Here is a 16,711-nt window from a genome sequence, read left to right as displayed (position 1 = left end):
TCAAAGGAGAGTGTAAGTAACCTTCCCTTCAAGAAAACCACCATGTTGAAGCCCGCACTTGCTGCTCCTGGAAGTGACAATGCCCTCCACAATTTATTTGGCAGCAGGAGACATCGGAGACTGATCCCATGGGAAAGGCAGGGAACCCTGCTCAGGCTGTGATGTAGCTGGGGAATGTTGTGGAGCCCCTTGCTCTTCTGCAGCTGGGGCTGCAGAGTCCCTGCCTGCAGCAGCCGTTGTCCGGCGGGGGGCCCAGGCCAAGCCAGAGCCAGGGGCCTGGTGATTGCCGAGGTCCTGCAGTCTCCAGATGCTGATGAGGAACATGTGGAGAGCAGCGGAGTGGACTTGGAAGTGGGGCACATTGCACAGTGTGGAGTTGTCTTGCAGGTGCAGGAGGGTGCTGAGAATCTGGCTGAAGAAAAGCCCAGTATTCAAAAGATCATCCAATACCAGCTGGGAGAAGACAAGCAAGTGACCCTGAAGGTCTACTTCTCCTGCCTAGAGGAAGAGGAGGAAGGACTGGACAGTCAAGAGGGGCCTTGCAAGACAGGGCAGGTATGTGGCAGCTCCAGGAGAAGCCTGGCAGAACTGAGGGGCAGTGAGGCAGCAAGGGGTGCCACTTGTAATCCCGGAGCCACTGTGCTGCCTAGAGCGTGCTGTGACTTTTCCTGACATGGGCTTGATGTGGCTTAAAGCCTGTCACTAAGTCCCTCTCCGCAGCCCCCAGCAAAAGCCCAGCACTGCTGTGGAGCTGAAGGGCTGTTTCTGCAAATGGGAGCGGGGTTGAGGGAGTAGGGGAGGAGAGAAGCAGGAGGGCTCTGAGGCCGAGCGAGAGAGACAAGGTGCAACCCCATTGCCCCATGAGCAAGCCACAGGGCTGGCCTGGGCTCAGCCTTGCCTTCCAGCCAAGGGGGCAGCTGTTGAGTGCTGAGAATGGCCTCCAACAGTGGCACCTGCAAAATCTGAGTAGCTGAGCGCAAGGGGATGCTTCCAGTGTTGGTGTGCCCCTTTGCAAAGCTCTCCTTGACTGCTGAATACTGGACACAGGTACCCCCCCAGTCTTGGTTCACAACAGATTAGCAGTGTCCAAACAAGGTCTCAAGTCCCATGACAGTCAATATAGCAAAACCATCAGCGAACACTAGCCTGCACTACTCTGCAGACTTTCTCAGCCTTTCTAGTGGGGCAGAACACAGCCTGTTCATTTCTACCTTCTTCCCAGGGGTTAGAAGAGCTGTGTGCAGAGACACAGCCAAGTAGCAGCAGGAGCAGCAGCAGCAGCACCAGCACTACTTGTGAGCCACGCGAGCACCCAGGAAGTTCTCTGAAGCTGAATTAAACCAACTGCCCCAAGTCGGGTGGCTCTTGGCTGGGTGTGCAGTGAGCTCGTGCGTTTGCAGCGTGGGAACTTTGGAGAGGCCTGAAGAGCAGAGCTGAGGAGTCAGGGCTCAGGGGCTGCTGCCAGGGCAGCTCTCTGCCGCGGTCATGCTGTAGCTCTTTGGCTGCAGCTGTGGTGGCTGTGGCCTAGGGGTGTGCTGCGTCTTGTTGGTGCTGGAGAGAGGCGTGGAGAGGGCCCTGCCATGGCCAACGCATGTCCTGGGGCCAGGGGGCCTGTGGGGAGAGGAGGAAAAAGCTGCTGTACGCCTCTGAGGGGAGGAAGTGCTTGAGCCTGGGCCCCCCTTGCTGGGGCCCAGTGCTGGCTGCGTGGTGGGAGGGAACTGCCAGCTCTTGTGTGTGTCTTGGGTGCCCTTGAGTGCTGGGCTTTTGCAGGTGTGAGGGGAAGAAGGCGGGTGCCCAGGGCCAGAAGGGGAAGCGGCCACCCCGGAGGCTTGGTGCCAGCAGCGTCCATGGCCACCTGGGCTGTAGCACCTGGGAACTAGTGGAGTTGCAGAGCCTGAGGGCAGGTAGGAAGGAGAGCAGCAGAGCCCAGAGGCTGGCCTTGAGGCGAGCAGGCTTCCCCTTCTGCAGAGACCTGCTAGGGGGACGCCAGGGGAGGCAGCTCAGAAGGGCAAAGGAGCTCAGGAAAGCTGGCAGGCCTTTAAGCTGCTGAAGGAGAGCCTCCTCCAAGTGCCACTCTGCTCCACCTTGACACTCCAGCAAGCCCAAGTCAGGGCAAAGCCTGCGGCCCCTCACTAGCAATGGCGATTCTGGAGGACCAGGCTTCATCGTTCCATCTGGTGCGCGCGCATCTGCAAATGCAGGAGCTTTGCTTGAGCGCCTGCTCAGGGAGACTTTCATCAGCACTACATGAGGATTGAGTCCCCTTCTCTCTGCAGACTGACAAGCCTCGGTAAGGATCCGCACCTCAGACCAGCTTCTAGCCTCTTTGTCCTCCACGCATTTTCCATTCCCCCCACAGCACGAGCTGCGAGAGAAAGCGCCCATCACAGAATCATCGAAGGGTGGAGGTTGGAAGGGGCCTCTGGAGATCATCTCGTCCAACCCCCCCTGCTCAAGCAGGGTCACCTACAGCACACTGCACAGAGTGGCCAAGCGTTAGACACTGTGTTTATCGATAACTGTGCGGTCTAGGCTTGTAGTTAATCTCCTTTTTTAGGCTTTCTTACTTTCAGGTTGGTGCTTGGGATCTGAGGCAAAGGCAGGAAGGGTTTTGGAGCAGCTGAGGTTGTCCGCTGGCCCGCGCTCACAGAGCGGTCTGCTGTAACTCGTTGTGCTCCCTTTCAGCGGCCAGCGGTGCTTTTATTCCTCCCTGCTCCTCGCGGTGAGGTTTGCAGGCAGGAGCAACACGTTTGGCCAGGCTCTGGCGTGGGGCAGCCGGGGGGTGTGCCCGCACACGGCCGTAGTGGGAGCCGAGCAGGGGAAGGGTACGGCCGGGTGTGGGCACGGCCGGTGGCGGCCAAGGCGGGCAGCAGGGCGCGGGGGGCGTCGCGGCCGCCGCGCTGGGGCCGCCATGGCGCCTGGCACCGCTTGCGGCCGGGTCGGGCAGGCGCCATCGGCCGGGGCGTCCGGGGCGGCTGCGCGTCACCCTGGCAACGGCGTCCCCCTGGCAACGGCGTCCCCCTGGCAACGGCATCCAGCTGGGATCCGCGTCCCCCTGGCAACGGCGTCCCCCCGGCAACGGCATCCAGCTGGGATCGGCGTTCCCCTGGCAACGGCGTCCCCCTGGCAACGGCATCCAGCTGGGATCGGCGTTCCCCTGGCAACGGCGTCTCCCTGGCAACGGCATCCGGCTGGGATCGGTGTTCCCCTGGCAACGGCGTCCCCCTGGCAACGGCGTCCCCCCAGCAACGGCGTCCCCGCCCCCCGCGGAACTGCCTCCGGTGACGTCACAGGTCCGCGCGACCAATTGTTGGAGGCGGCTGCGGTGAGAGCGGCTGCGGTGGGGGCGGCGGGCGGAGCCTGGGCCTGGGGCGGGGCCTGGGCGCCCTCGGGGGCGGAGCGGAGCGGAGCGGCGGTGTCGCCGCCCTCCCGGGGCGCCTGCTCGTTGCGGGGCCGAGTCTGCTTGTGGTCGGCGGGGTTTGGCTGCGGGGGAGCCGGGGCGTGCGCGCTCAGCGCCTGTCAGCGAGGCCTGGGAGCGCGGCGGGCCGCTGGCAGGTGACAAGTGTCCGTGCGTGTCGTGGTGTGTGCCAGAGTGGGGGGGGTGTGGGGAAGGGTCTAGGGTGGTGGAGGTGGGAGAGGGCTGTGTGTGTGAAATCCTGTCATTTCAGTTAAACCGCGTGTTCTCTGAGGTAACTCTTGTATGTTTGTGTTCAGCGACGAAGTAGCTGAGAGGTTTTGAAGCCTGTGGCCGGGGGAGGCGTGGCAGTTTCCTGCGCTGATGGGAGGAGCAGGGAAAGTGGCCAGTGTTACTGCTGTTGTGTGCGGCATTTTGTGGCATAAAGGCGGGAGGGTGTGCGGAGGGTCTGGAGACGGACACGGGCGGGGGTTTTCAGTAGGAAAGCGGCCGGGCTGTGCACGGGCGAACGTTGTTTTTCAAAAGCGGAGTCGTCTCCCCCGCCCCCCTCCCCCCCCGCCGTTAACGGCATCTCCCCGGCAACGGCGTTCCCCCCCGCCCCGCCCCCCCCCCCCGCAGAACTGATTCCGGTGACGTCACGTCCGCGCAACCAATCGTTGGAGGCGGCTGCGGTGGGGGCGGTGGGCGGGGCCTGGGCCTGGGCCTGGGCCTGGGCCTGGGCCGCGGCGCCCTCGGGGGCGGAGCGGAGCGGAGCGGCGGTGTCGCTGCCGACTCAGGGCCTGGCAGCGAGGCCTGGGAGTGCGGCGGGCTGCCGGCGGGTGACAAGCGCGCCCGCGCGTGTGTGTGTGTGTGTGGCATGGTGTGTGCTAGAGTGATGAGAGGAGTAGAATATGTAGGAAGCGTTATTTCTGTTACATAGGGCATTTTGTGGTGTAAAGGGGGGAGGGTGTGGGGAGGGTACAGAGCTGTCCTGAGCTGACAGAAGGAGATAGGTGGGTGTTTTCAGTAGGAAAACTGCCAGGTTGTGCAAGATGTTTTCTTGGTCTGTTTTCCTTGCTTGGAGAAGGCAGTGTTGCCTCAGCATTCCGAAAAATGCTATTTCTCAAAAACGCTGTTGGAATCTGGCTCTCTTTTCTGTCCTCTGTACCTCAGTGGAGAAAATGGAAACTGTTTCACTGTGAAGAGGTGACAGTGCTTATGCAGTTTATAAGAGGAATATTGTTTTGGGTTTTTTGTTTTTGTTTTTTGTTTTTTGTTTTTAAACCACTGAAGCTCATTCTTAACACTACACACGATTTGGTACCTCAATGTGAAGTCCTTTTATGTAATTTCTTTTTGCTTTTTTACTTTTTTAAAGGTCTTGTACAGAGTGAGAATCTAACTGTATATAAATTTTCAGTCTTTAACTTTCTTTGTGTGCTTCCTGTTGCAGACAATGGCGGCAGAACAGATTTCTGCAGCTTCGCTCCTTGACAGGACTGTGAAGATTAGGAGGGAGGCTGAAGAGCGGAAAGTGGTCTGGGCCTGGGGCCTCCTTAATATGTCTGTTGGGGGGATGATATATACTGACATGTATGTTGATTGTTATATCTGACTCAACTAAGTAAAGCATTCTACTTTGTATATGCTTAAATATTTCATAGGACCCAGTTACTGTTAAATTGATCGCTTCTTCCTTTTCTTTTTAGGACTGGAAAACTTATAAGTTCCTATTACAACATCGCATTTTGGCCGCTCTGGTATATTGGTGAGTTGTCACAGCATGTGAATTAGTTTTAGGGAGGAGGGAAGGTTTCAGCCTTCATTCTTCTTGCTGGGGAAAGCATTTTTAAGGTTTGGGGTTTTTCGTTGTTGTTGTTGTTTTTTAATAACCAAGCTTCATTTTGTTTTCCTTTATCCCTTTTGGTGCTGTTGGAATTTCATCATTTTAGTGACAAGTAAGAAAGAGGGTGAAGAACAGGTTTCCTACCTTAAATGTGTTTAATGTGTGCAATAAGGCTTTGGGGAATAGTTGAAATAGTAGCGCTGTGTTGTATTGTAGGGCTGCAGGACATTTCCAAATAATCAAATTTGGTTTCAAATGAGTAGGCTCAAAAGTAATTGTATCTAATACTATTAGCGGATGAAAAGGAAGAAGAGTGAGAGCAATGTCAGGTAACGAGTGACAGAAGGTTTGGCAGAAGACACTTGATAAATAGCATGAAACTTCATTGCAGTGCTTTGTATCCTGTCTGGAAAATACCTTTCGCTTTTACAAATACATATTGTAGCAACAGAAATGAATTTCAATATAGAAAGGAAATTTATCTCTAATGGTTCTTGCATGAAAAGGAGAAGTTGTCTTACGTCCGTGCTCAGACTGGCAGTTATTGGTAGCCCTAACAATAAACTATTCTTGATTTGTGTATAAACTTGTTTTCTCAGATCATTTACTGTTACTCCTGTTTATGGTGCCTAGCATGATAAAAACCTTTGTGTTTGTTCTAGAGCTTGCGCTTGTATCCCTGTTCAGTCTGAATGCCTTATTTGATTTTTGGATGTACTTCAAGTACACAATGGCACCAACTACCTTGGTCATGACTCGTAGACAGCAGATCCTTCTAGGGATGCAGAATGCAGGTAGGTGTTATAAATTATAAATACTTTTTTTAAAGATGATATCTTTCTCAAGCCCATGAATCTTTAGTGAAGTGAGTTCTCAGTTACCTCATCTGACAAGAGCAGTAAGATGAACTAACTGCAGCCTATAAAAATTCAAAATAAAAGTGATAAATTGATGAGCAATTAAGGGGAGAAGTGGAGAGGAAGCAACCAATACAAAAGGAGAGTGGGCTGTTAAAGGGCAGTGAGAGAGACTTAAACTTTATGAAGCTGGACAAGGAATTTGTAACCTATAAATGGGATTGAGAACAAGGCAGAGTGTATAGGTTTGTATTTAAATTTGGTATCCTACTATCATCATACTGACTGGAGAGCGCCAAATTAGAAAGAGAAAAGAGACCTTAGTGTGCAGTCTGAAAATGACAGGCTAGAGAGGAGTTGCTCTGAAAAGTTCTGAATGTCTGAGTGATGTTGTAAAATATAGAAAAACTTGGCAGAGTTTGAAAATACAGCAAAAGCAAGGTGCTAGTACAATGTGTTACATACTACTAGGCTGCCTCCAGAGAAAGAGCGGCAGATACGGGAGTAGGGTTATATCACCGCAGCTGAGGAGTGTAATATCTGGGTTTGCACAGGTAAATGAGACATTAGATGTGCTAAAGACACATGAAGCAGGCAGGTAGAGTAGCTGACCAAATAAGTTAAATAATTGCCTCGGGCTATGCAAAGGTGCTTGGTAGAATTTAACTGAAATTTTAAATTGTAGAATTTGTATTGAATTATGATCACGTGTCCCAGTTTTCTGATTTTTATGTCTTTGGGGTTGACTGCTGAATCCTGTAGGGGTCAGACTAGAATAGTCTTTTTAGTGTCCTAGAATTTCCTTAAGGGAAGAGAGTTGTGTATGTGTGTTTTACTGTGTATTTAAAGTGAGGAGGAGAGTTCTGGGCTGCTGCATGTACAGTGCTGATTGTGGTTTTTTTTGCTTATTGCAGCGGTACAAATAATTCCAGCACATGAGCTGGCAGCGAAGAAAGTCCCTTCTTCTACGCCTTCTCCTAGAGTCCAGGGTCAAACTGTGCTGAGTTACAGCCCATCCCGGCCCTTCAGGGCCAGTCCAAAATTTACTTCTGGTTGTATCTCAGGGTACAGCCCTCAGCAGCAGGCTCTGTCAAGCAACAGCGCTTCTTATAGCAGTGCTTTAACCTATTCACCAAGCAGCAGCTACAGTAAGGTAATGACCAAGGTGGCTTCAAGGGGAACGGTTTGGCTTTGCTTATCGTGTCCTTGTGTTGTGCTGTAAGCCATTGGAGGTGTGCGGCCGGCAGTGGAGGGTCCTGTGTGTGTGTTCGCTTTGTTTGCAAAGCAGATGAAATTTGTCTTGTCAGTATTCATCCTCTTTCCCTGGTGTTAATTTATTTGTTTTAGAGTAGCTAGCTTGTTTCAGAGCACAGCAAAAATAAGAAACTAGAATGTAACTACAAAATAGCAAAAACCTTCCCCCAAACGAGAGCATATTTTATAGCAGCAATCAGCAGAGTAATCAATTCTTATGTTGAGTCGATCTATTCATTTAGTTTATAAAGTCAAAATGGAACTCTCACTTTCCTCATGTGACACAACTGTTTGCTTTTGTTTCCCAAAGCTTTCCAGCTTCAGCTCTTCTCCTGCTGGTTCACCATATGCCTCAAGTGTTGGGCCAGTGGAAAGCACCGGGCTAAGGTCTCGTTGCCACTTTTCACCAATGCGGTATAATTCCCGTATGAGTCAAGATGATGAAATCACAGACCGCAAGTCACTGCAAAAATACCTTCGAAGCGAAGAAGAGAAACAGCGTAGACTTCAATTGGGTACATAAATAACTTCATGTAGCCTGAAAAGCTTGGCAAGGAGGGGATGTTGGTTTTATTTGAGAGTGGATGAGAAAAGTTGGAAAAGATTCCTGCAGAGAAAGAGAGCTGCTGAAGTACTAGTCTATATTATAGATATACTAATAATCTCTGTAGCATTTGTTGTGTATAGTGGACTATAATGAGTTGAAGGGCTTTATCACCTCGATGAGAGGGATATTTTGTGGAGAAGGCAGTTGAGCTAAAGGTGGTAAATTACCTGCAGGCAGTTTTTGTCTGGGATAGGGACAGTGCCTTATTAATATAAAGATGAAATCAGTGTTTATGCAGACAGATTTTGGTGTATGTATTTATGATAATTCATGAGCACGTCTCTCCTGTCAAAGCCTTAATATAGTGACCTATTGCCTGTAGTGTTGCTTCTGTGATTACTTGGTGATAATTTTATGACTGTTCAATGTCATTTCAGCAAGTTCATGTTCCAGCTCTCCTTCCAGCAGCCCAACCTTTTGGAACTACAGCCGTTCCTTAGTAGAGCAAGCACAGGTGCTGAGAAAGTACCAGTATCAGGTGGCTTGCATGCCCCAGGCTCCATCAGCACACAAGGACGAAGCTCGTCTGAGCTCTCCACTGACTGCAGAAGAAGTAAGCTCAGCACCAAAGGAGCCAAGAGAGAAAAACAGGGCTCTAAAATATGTGGCTCCATCCAAATGTGAACTCCGTCAATGGTGCTAGAAAGGGAGAAATCCTATAGCATTTAACCATTTTCATACAGCTTGTAAGACTTTTTGCCACAAAGGGTATACATTTCAAATTCCGGACTGTAAAATTTTACAATTGTAAAATTGTAAAATGATTTCTTCCTTGGTGAACAAGGTACCTGTGTTTAGGTGGAAAACTGACTCCTGAGAGAATTTCAGGTTTCATGCTTTGTGGTCTTTGTAATTAACTAATACTCACCGTGTGGGCCACGGTGGAAAGCTGGAAACTTCTGTTGGTTTGGCCAACTGTTCAGAATTATTTTATCTGAAGTTGTTTAATATTACTGTGTAATCTGAGAACAGATAGACTTTGAGTTCAACTCAAGAATGGTGGTTGCGGAACTTTTTTTTACCATTTTGTACTCTGGATAAAATAAACTTGTGACATAAAAATTGACTGGAAACTGACCTGTACCTAATGTAGTGAAATAGTTGAAGGTGTGTAAAATTGTTCTCCTTTACACTTGTGTCTGGAATAAGTCTGATTCAAAAGAATGTCATTAATGTAGCTTTTAATTAAATTTGATCTGTTTTCTTTATGTCGTACATTAACTTAGTCTACCCTGCAACTTGGACCAATTTTATCCTAACAGAGCAGGGAACGCAAAACTGTGCGTTTGGACTCACGGGAGATTTAGTGTACTGTGAAAAGAGAGTAGGAGAGTAGTATGGTAAGCTACTGTAGAATTCACATGATACAGACATTAGATGAGAGTTCTGGAAGAAATGCAATTTGCATTATGTGCTGTGGCTGCGGTCAGAAAACGTCGTAGGCCCTAAAAACTCTTTAGTATTCTGTTAGGTTGCTGTATGTAGGTAATAATGTTCTTTCCATAGGTTTGGGCAAGGGTGATTGTGAATCGACGACAGCTTGATTACCTGGATTCCTGGACCGCTAGGTTCAGAAGTGTAAGTCCGGTCCCTGTGAACTGCCTGTTCTTGCTGTTAGAATAGGTACAGCAGAATGAAAAAGTACCTCAGTGCTCCCTGTATACCTAAGGAAGTGAGAAGAATTACATATTTGAGTCTATTTGAGGATTAGGGTGGGCTTGGACATGGAGACTAAAACAGCATGCTTGTAACCAAGAAGTATTAAGACACATTTTCAACCTGAACTTTTGCACTTGCTGACCTAGGTGTTTTCTGTTCTGAAAACTTCACAGTTGTAAAGTTCACCCACCTTTGAATGAAGACACGTGCATCTTAACACACAGTGGATGTGAAAAGACTTGTTTTTTCTTTCTACAACCCAATTTTCTGAATTTTTTCTGTTTTTTTTTCTCCTGTATTTCAAACTCCTTCTGGACTCAAATAAAGCATGGGAAATGCCAGCCCGTTGACTTTTTCCAACAGCCTTGAGGAGTGTAATAAGAAAACAAAAAGAAAATTTTGGTCTTAGGCAATTGCTTTAGCAGAGGAAATACAATCACATACTATGACAAAATAATTTGTAAGCCTAACTTTGAATTACCCCTTCAGTCAGCAACTATCACATATGTAGTTCTTCTAAGTAGTGGGACGAGTGAAATGTAAAAGATTTCTATGATATGTGGGATTATGACTGTTCTGTACCAGATTCCTAAGCATCTGTTCATAAACCTACAGGCAGCTTGGCTTCAGTTCCCAAACTGTGTCACATACAAGTGTCACATACTGTGTTTATCAGGCCCTTCATTTCCTGAAAGGGTTTTGAGAGGGAGTGGACCCATGAAAGTTTAAATTACCACTATGAGTGACATGCAGTGCCTCAGAATACCCCTTTTCTCATTGTACAGGAAAGCTTTATCAGTATCACTGCTTTCTGGAGATTTGTTTTCCCAAGTTCTCTATAGTGAATTTTTGGCATTTTAGAGGGTCTTTCTAGAGCCAATCACCCCTATCTAAATTGATGCTCTTAATTACTTTTGCTCCTTGGTTGACTTCAAAGTTCCTGTTGTTAAACTCCTTTGTGATTGTAACAGTGATGCTGACTAGAGAGTAAACTAACATTTTTGTCACATTCTTGTTGCTTCTAAGCTTTTTAATTTTTGCATTTCTCTTTCCTAGTGGATTAATGAGACTATTTTAGTGCCACTTGTACAAGAGATTGAGTCTGTGAGCAGTCAGCTGAGAAGAATGGGGTACCCAGAAATGCAGGTTGGAGGTATGATGATAGAGTAACTGGGGGGTTCCCTGTGGTGGTTGGTAGCAGGCCACCCCATAGCAGGGCACTGCATAGGTAGTATAGCAAACAAGTCTGCTAAGAATTACAGTTCCGTTTCCTGTTTGTATTGGTGTGATCTTTGCTTCATGTAATGCATTTTACTAAACTGGAAGGATTCTTCATAGGATTTCTGGAAATACTGATAAAGGCATGCTGATGCTGCAATAGCATAAAATTCTTAAGCCTCTTGTTTCCTCTGAATTCATTCCTGGAGAGTTAAAGGCTCAGATTAACATCCTTGTATTTTAAACTGTCAGAAAACTATCACACGTTGCAAGGATGGTTGCCTGTCAGCCCTCTCTGTCTACGTTAGTATGTGTCTTTCCAAACTTAAAATCAGCTACTTCCTGAAAAACCTATTGCTGTTACTTCCTTAAATTGTTACCTGCTATCTTGTCTGAAAGCAAACAGGCCACAAAAAGTTTTATGAAAACTTAGATGTGATACATTGTGTCCAAATAGTGTTTAAGAACTGAGAAGTCGTCTTATGACTGTGATAATAATAAATCTATAGACCTAGGAAGTATTTATTTATTTATTTATTTTAACTTAAATTAATTCTGTTATCACAGGCGATTAATCGTTTGCATTTAAGATCTAAGATCATTTTAAGGTTAAGATACATTAAAGTTTATTTATTTATTTATTTTAACTTAGAATAGTTCTGTTATCACAGATAGGCTATTAATCGTTTGCATTTAAGATCTAAGATCATTTTAAGGTTAAGATACATTAAAGATTATTTAAGTACTAGGTGTAGCACTAAGTGGGGTTGGGGAGGATAATCTCAGGTGTATTTTGGAGAGCTATGGGCATTAGAAGAAAAATTTTTTTTTTTGGCCTGTTTGTAGTCTGTCCTCAAGATCTGCATCTGTTGTGGTGCCTGTGAAAAACTGATCACTTACTGACCTCATCTCCACCTTGCTGCCCTCCTACTGCTCTTTAAAATGGATGTTACTTCTTCCCTTTTTCACACCATATGTTTCTGTTTTCTTATGGAATGCAAGCCCTTCAGATAAGGGTCTGTCGTCTTTTGCAACCGCACAGTGCTGCATAGCGTTTATGTTGTGTGGTTTAAGGGAGACAGCTAGTACTTCACTGGGATTGGAAACAAACATTTGGAGTATTGGATAAGCTGTTAACTGTGTATAAATCTTAGTAAATTATCTTAGTAAGTTACCTTAGTAAATAGTGAGACAAAAAAGCCAGTTCCTCCTTGTAACAGTGCATTTGTTAACGCCTTGTAAGGGAGAATGTTCAAATTTCTGTCGTGGATGCAGATGTCGTGCTGGCTCTTGTCGCATGCAGAAGCCAGCGTCAGCAATCTGAAACAAGCAGCGCTTGTTAAAGCTCCAGTCATGCCAACACTGTACGCTATAATGCAGTATTTGGATATTGCAGCGAACCAAGAGTATTTGTTTGAAAGGATCAAAGGTATGTGGTCTACCATACTGACTTTAAAACGTTTCAGTTAGCTGGGTCAAGCGTCGGCGGTGTCAGATACCCCGTCAATTAAGAGGTTTGAACTACAGTCACAGCAGGGAGAAGAGCTGCTTTTCAAGTAGCAGAGGTAGTTTTTGCAACTTCCTCTTTTCAGACCGATGTAATGATGTGGGACTTGGCATGGAAGTTTTTATTTCTTCTCTCAGTTTGGGGTGTGAAGTGTCCTATTTAATCCCTTCATTAATTACCAATAAAAAATACCTTGTAAACTCCACTCCCCTAACTTTATATCTTTATAAGCACTTCCTTAGTTTAATTTTTCCTATTTTGTGCACTGAAAATACATGCAGTGTTCTTGAAGCTAGTGTCAAATATATCCTTGCACCTTCAACCTCCAGTAGCTGAATAAATTTTGTTTTTTCAGAGCTTTCTCAGGGAGGATACATGAGCTCATTCCGATGGAACAGAGGAGGAGATTTCAAGGGCCGTAAGTGGGATGCTGACTTGCCCACTGACTGTGCTGTAAGTTTTCAAAGAAGGCTTAATATAACTTCCTAAAGTGTGTCTTTCAGGGTAGATTTTTGTGTGTGGTAGCAATTAAGTCTTTTGAGGAACATGGTCAAAATCCTGTTTGCCTCACGATCCTGATATTCTCATTGTAGTCAGTGAAATTATGCAAGGAATAATGCCAATGGGATTGGACATTGTGCAGATCACAAAAACGCGATTTCATGTCTTAGTCTTAAGCCAGTCTCTTATTTAGACTCACCTGAGATGTCAGTCAGGTAACTGTTTTGGGAGCAACCTGACAGAAGGTTGCGGATTTGTTAGAGCAATATTCTTACCTTATTAAAAAAAAAAAAAAAAAAAAAAAAAAAAAGTCTGCTTTAACCAAGTTTCTCATGCAAGATGAACCTTAAAATTTTCCTTTGCTGTAATGGTTAGAAGAACAAACGGATTATTAAGTGGCGTGTCTTGATGTTTATTTAATTCAGTAATATTTCTTGAGAGATCCACAGGGATTACATTATCTTACTTGAGAACAGACTTGTAGTCATGCTTAGCCAATTAATGCAAAAGGTCAGGAGAAAGCACTTCAGTGAATACAGTGACTTGAAAATTCAACTGAAATAGTTAAAAGAAAGGCCACAAGATAACCCAGGGAGTGGAGAACAAGCTTCACGTGTGACTCTTCAGTTGAACTCTGTATTTGAAAGGAGAGTTCAGGTGATTTGATTCCCTCTATAGATGTTCAGTTACTGGGGAGAAGCAGAAAGAAGATTCATATGCAAGTTTTACAACCTTGCTGACAAAGATGCAACAAGATTGAATTGCTGGAAGCTAAAGCTGAGCAAAATCTGTCTTGAAATAAGATTTGATTTTCTAGTTGTGAAGATGACTAAATATTTGGGACTGACAAGCTGGGAAGCAGCTCTAGCTATCTTGGTAGACAGCAAGCTGAGCAGTTTGAAAGTATTAAAGACCGTAACACAGACCATCACACCCTGAATTCATTGTCTTTTAATGAAACCAGCTAAGAGAGGTAGTGTTGGACAATGTACTAAACTTGTAAAGATTCTGGAAAAGAAGTTCTGATATAACAGATGAAATTAATATTAAACATTGTCTCGAAGCTTTGGCATTAACTTAAGACAATAAGTGCCAAATGAAGAGTTTTTAACGGTAATGTTAGTCTCATTGCATGCAACTTAAAGCAATAATTTCCGCTAGACCTTTTGAGGCTTTGGGCATTTAGCCCATAGAAATTCTTCTGTCTGCCAAACAAATCCTATGTTGAACACAGGAGGTATCATACTACAGAGTAATTTGGTCACGCTGCACCCAAAGAATGTTGAGAACTCTACTGTAAGAGTTAAAACACAACATGCAGTACTGCGATTTTCTCGCTGTTAGCTAAGAAGATACTTGTTCTAGGACTTTCTTCCAAAATGTTGAGAGCTGGTAAGATTCATGAGCAGTCCAAGTTTGTCCATTGATTTTGTTTTGCCATTTTTGACAAGAGAGGAGCAACTTGCTGGGTAAGTGTAGTGTTTGGAAAAGTTGTCATTAGATCGGATCGGCCTCTCTAAGCCAAATCTTTGCAGCTAGCGTAGAAACCATCATGAAATCAGGTATCTTGTAGTTTGTCCTATACATGCTATTCAGATCTGTGACTTTGCAAATTCTGTGAGATGTGAAGATAGTTACTTGTATGTCAGGAGTTCAGTTCACATGCAGCACCTTTTTAACGTGTTGTGACTGAAAGGGTTTCATTTACAGGAAGAATAAACTTGTCTTGATGTCTGTGGCGTGCCCTGGACCATTGAATTCAGTGCTCTAAGTGTTAAGCTGCCTTGGGCTTCTAAACATGGTGGGATTAATTAAGTCCATGATGCAGCAACAGACTCTCAAATACCCTAACTAATGTCTGAGATTATGGAAAGAAAGCTGCTGTCCTGTCAGTCTTCTTAATGATACTAAAATGAGATTTGTTTTTGTTTGCACAGATCCTTATGCACATATTCTGCACTTACCTCGATGCCAGACTGCCCCCTAGCCCCAAATACCCCGATGGCAGAACCTTCACTGCCCAACACTTTGTTCAAACACCAGATAAACCAGGTATTGGCATTCTTGGACTGCTTGTTTAGCTGCTGTTTCCTGCTTGGATCCCATCAGCGCTCTTAAAATCCCTATCTTATTTTAAAACTTTAATTCACAGACATTACAAATGAAAATGTATTTTGCATCTACCAAAGCAACATCAATCCACCCCACTATGAGCTGATCTACCACCGCCAGGTCTACAATCTGCCCGAGGTATGATCGTGTTAGTTTTTTCTGCTGTCAGGAAACCTTGAGCAGACCTGATCTGTTTCTTTTTCATTCTTCCTTTTCCTTTGGAACTAGCCACATCCATTGAATATGTAGGCTGGCTCAGTGCAGAAAGCAAATGTTACCACGATCTTTGACCATCATGTGGTATTTAGTCTGCTGCTGAACGATAGCTTCAGTGCCTAGCTTAGGTACATCAGTGCCCAGGCAGCAGCTTCCTCTTGTTGTTTATTTTCTGATGATTTATTCTAAAATCCTAATTTATGTAAGCTCTGAGGTGTGTTGCTATTCCTCAGTGCCAACGAGACTGATGCTTGTCTGTACGAGCTTTTGGAGGGAAACATCTAATCTCAATATCAAAATACTAGACTTTTCCTGTACATCTTGATTTTATGATTGAGCCCCGATTGTGACTTGATTTTCTGATTTCAGAAAAGCTCTTTTAAAAAGCATTTAAAAATATTTGAGGGTGATAATCCATCTAGAAAACAAGCTTGGTCTTTTTCTGGTGTTTGCCTAATTGAAAGATAAGAATTGAGGCAAAACCCCAGCAGTCTAAGCTGTAATACCATTTCGCGAGGTCTCTGTTATAGTTTTTTCTCATCTCTGATGATATAACAGGCCGACAGGGCGCACACTGCAGTATATGTATCTTGCAAAAAGTTTTGAAGGAAAAATTGTGCTGCTCCACCTAAGATCAGGACAGGGGATGACAGTTGTTTTAAATAAGACATTCTAAGATATTAGTGTGGTTGTTTGCATGTGATTTCATTTCCAAGTTTTTTTCTCTTCCCGTGGTATTCAGGGCAGAAACAACATGTTCCATACATTGCTTATGTTTCTGTACATCATAAAGACAAAAGAATCTGGGATGCTTGGGTAAGTGTCAAACGTTCCGTATCATTGCGCTGCGCACGAGATCTGAGCAGGAGCTTTCTGTTTTGAAATACCGTAACTGAAGTTGCTATCATAGGACGATACTGATGGAATTAAAATGCTCTTCTCATTTTAAGTAATGGCAGCCTTTTTACAAAATCATGTCAGTTTTGTGTGCATGAGCGTGCAGGAAATGTTTTGTGCTTTTCTTTGGTCTTGTGCTGGCTGAAAAATCCTGTGGAGTCCATGCTGCGGAATAGTGGCCTTGGCCAGACAACCAGGTTGCTACCTTCTTGCTAGAAGTACTGTGCTATTTATAAACAGGAGACAGACACTGCCATAGTGCTGTAATCTCTTGGTTTTGGCATAACAAGAGGAGTTTCGAGTGCACAGTGAAAGCCGGAAATGTCCGGACTTTTTTGTTCTGAAAGAGCTGTCTTTAATTCGAGGTGAAACACGATACCTACATAAATGTTAAAATGCTGATGTGTGGGATTGGCAGTTTTTCTTGTAATGAAGATTTGTTTTAAATAGGAGCTTTAACTTACTTGTGTCTTATCGTTATAATGCTGTTTTTGCAGGCACGTGAATTTTGGTGCATCAGGAGTCAATGTTCTAGGGGTGTTTGGAGAGTAACATCTCCAGCAGGACTGCAGCTCAGAAGAACGATCCTGCTTCTCCTACAAGACGAACTGAGCAGCATTGTTTCACTTGTTGCCTTGAATAT

General features: G+C 45.4%; 1 protein-coding gene across 1 annotated transcript; it reads left to right on the top strand.

The window, feature by feature from the left end:
- The first annotated feature begins 2,911 nt into the window (after positions 1 to 2,911).
- On the top strand, positions 2,912 to 16,620 carry LOC134154709 (transmembrane protein 209-like). The gene is made up of 15 exons (XM_062601388.1): positions 2,912 to 2,921; positions 4,861 to 4,987; positions 5,104 to 5,162; positions 5,903 to 6,034; positions 7,012 to 7,250; positions 7,662 to 7,866; positions 8,336 to 8,511; positions 9,465 to 9,536; positions 10,674 to 10,770; positions 12,139 to 12,264; positions 12,698 to 12,795; positions 14,781 to 14,895; positions 14,996 to 15,093; positions 15,914 to 15,987; positions 16,566 to 16,620. Exons 1-15 carry the CDS (start codon positions 2,912 to 2,914, stop codon positions 16,618 to 16,620), a joined length of 1,683 nt encoding a protein of 560 aa, XP_062457372.1.
- The last annotated feature ends 91 nt before the right edge of the window (positions 16,621 to 16,711 follow it).

This window comes from Rhea pennata, unplaced genomic scaffold (genome assembly GCF_028389875.1).
Source record: "Rhea pennata isolate bPtePen1 unplaced genomic scaffold, bPtePen1.pri scaffold_33, whole genome shotgun sequence".
In the NCBI taxonomy this organism is placed as follows: domain Eukaryota; kingdom Metazoa; phylum Chordata; class Aves; order Rheiformes; family Rheidae; genus Rhea; species Rhea pennata.
This window is presented reverse-complemented; position numbering and strand designations above follow the sequence as displayed.

Excerpts from the sequence above, each read along its gene's own strand:
- LOC134154709 (XM_062601388.1), top strand. Across the intron at positions 7,251-7,661 it reads CAAGCAGCAGCTACAGTAAG|CTTTCCAGCTTCAGCTCTTC; the intron begins GTAATGACCAAG and ends TGTTTCCCAAAG. Across the intron at positions 10,771-12,138 it reads CCCAGAAATGCAGGTTGGAG|AAGCCAGCGTCAGCAATCTG; the intron begins GTATGATGATAG and ends TGTCGCATGCAG.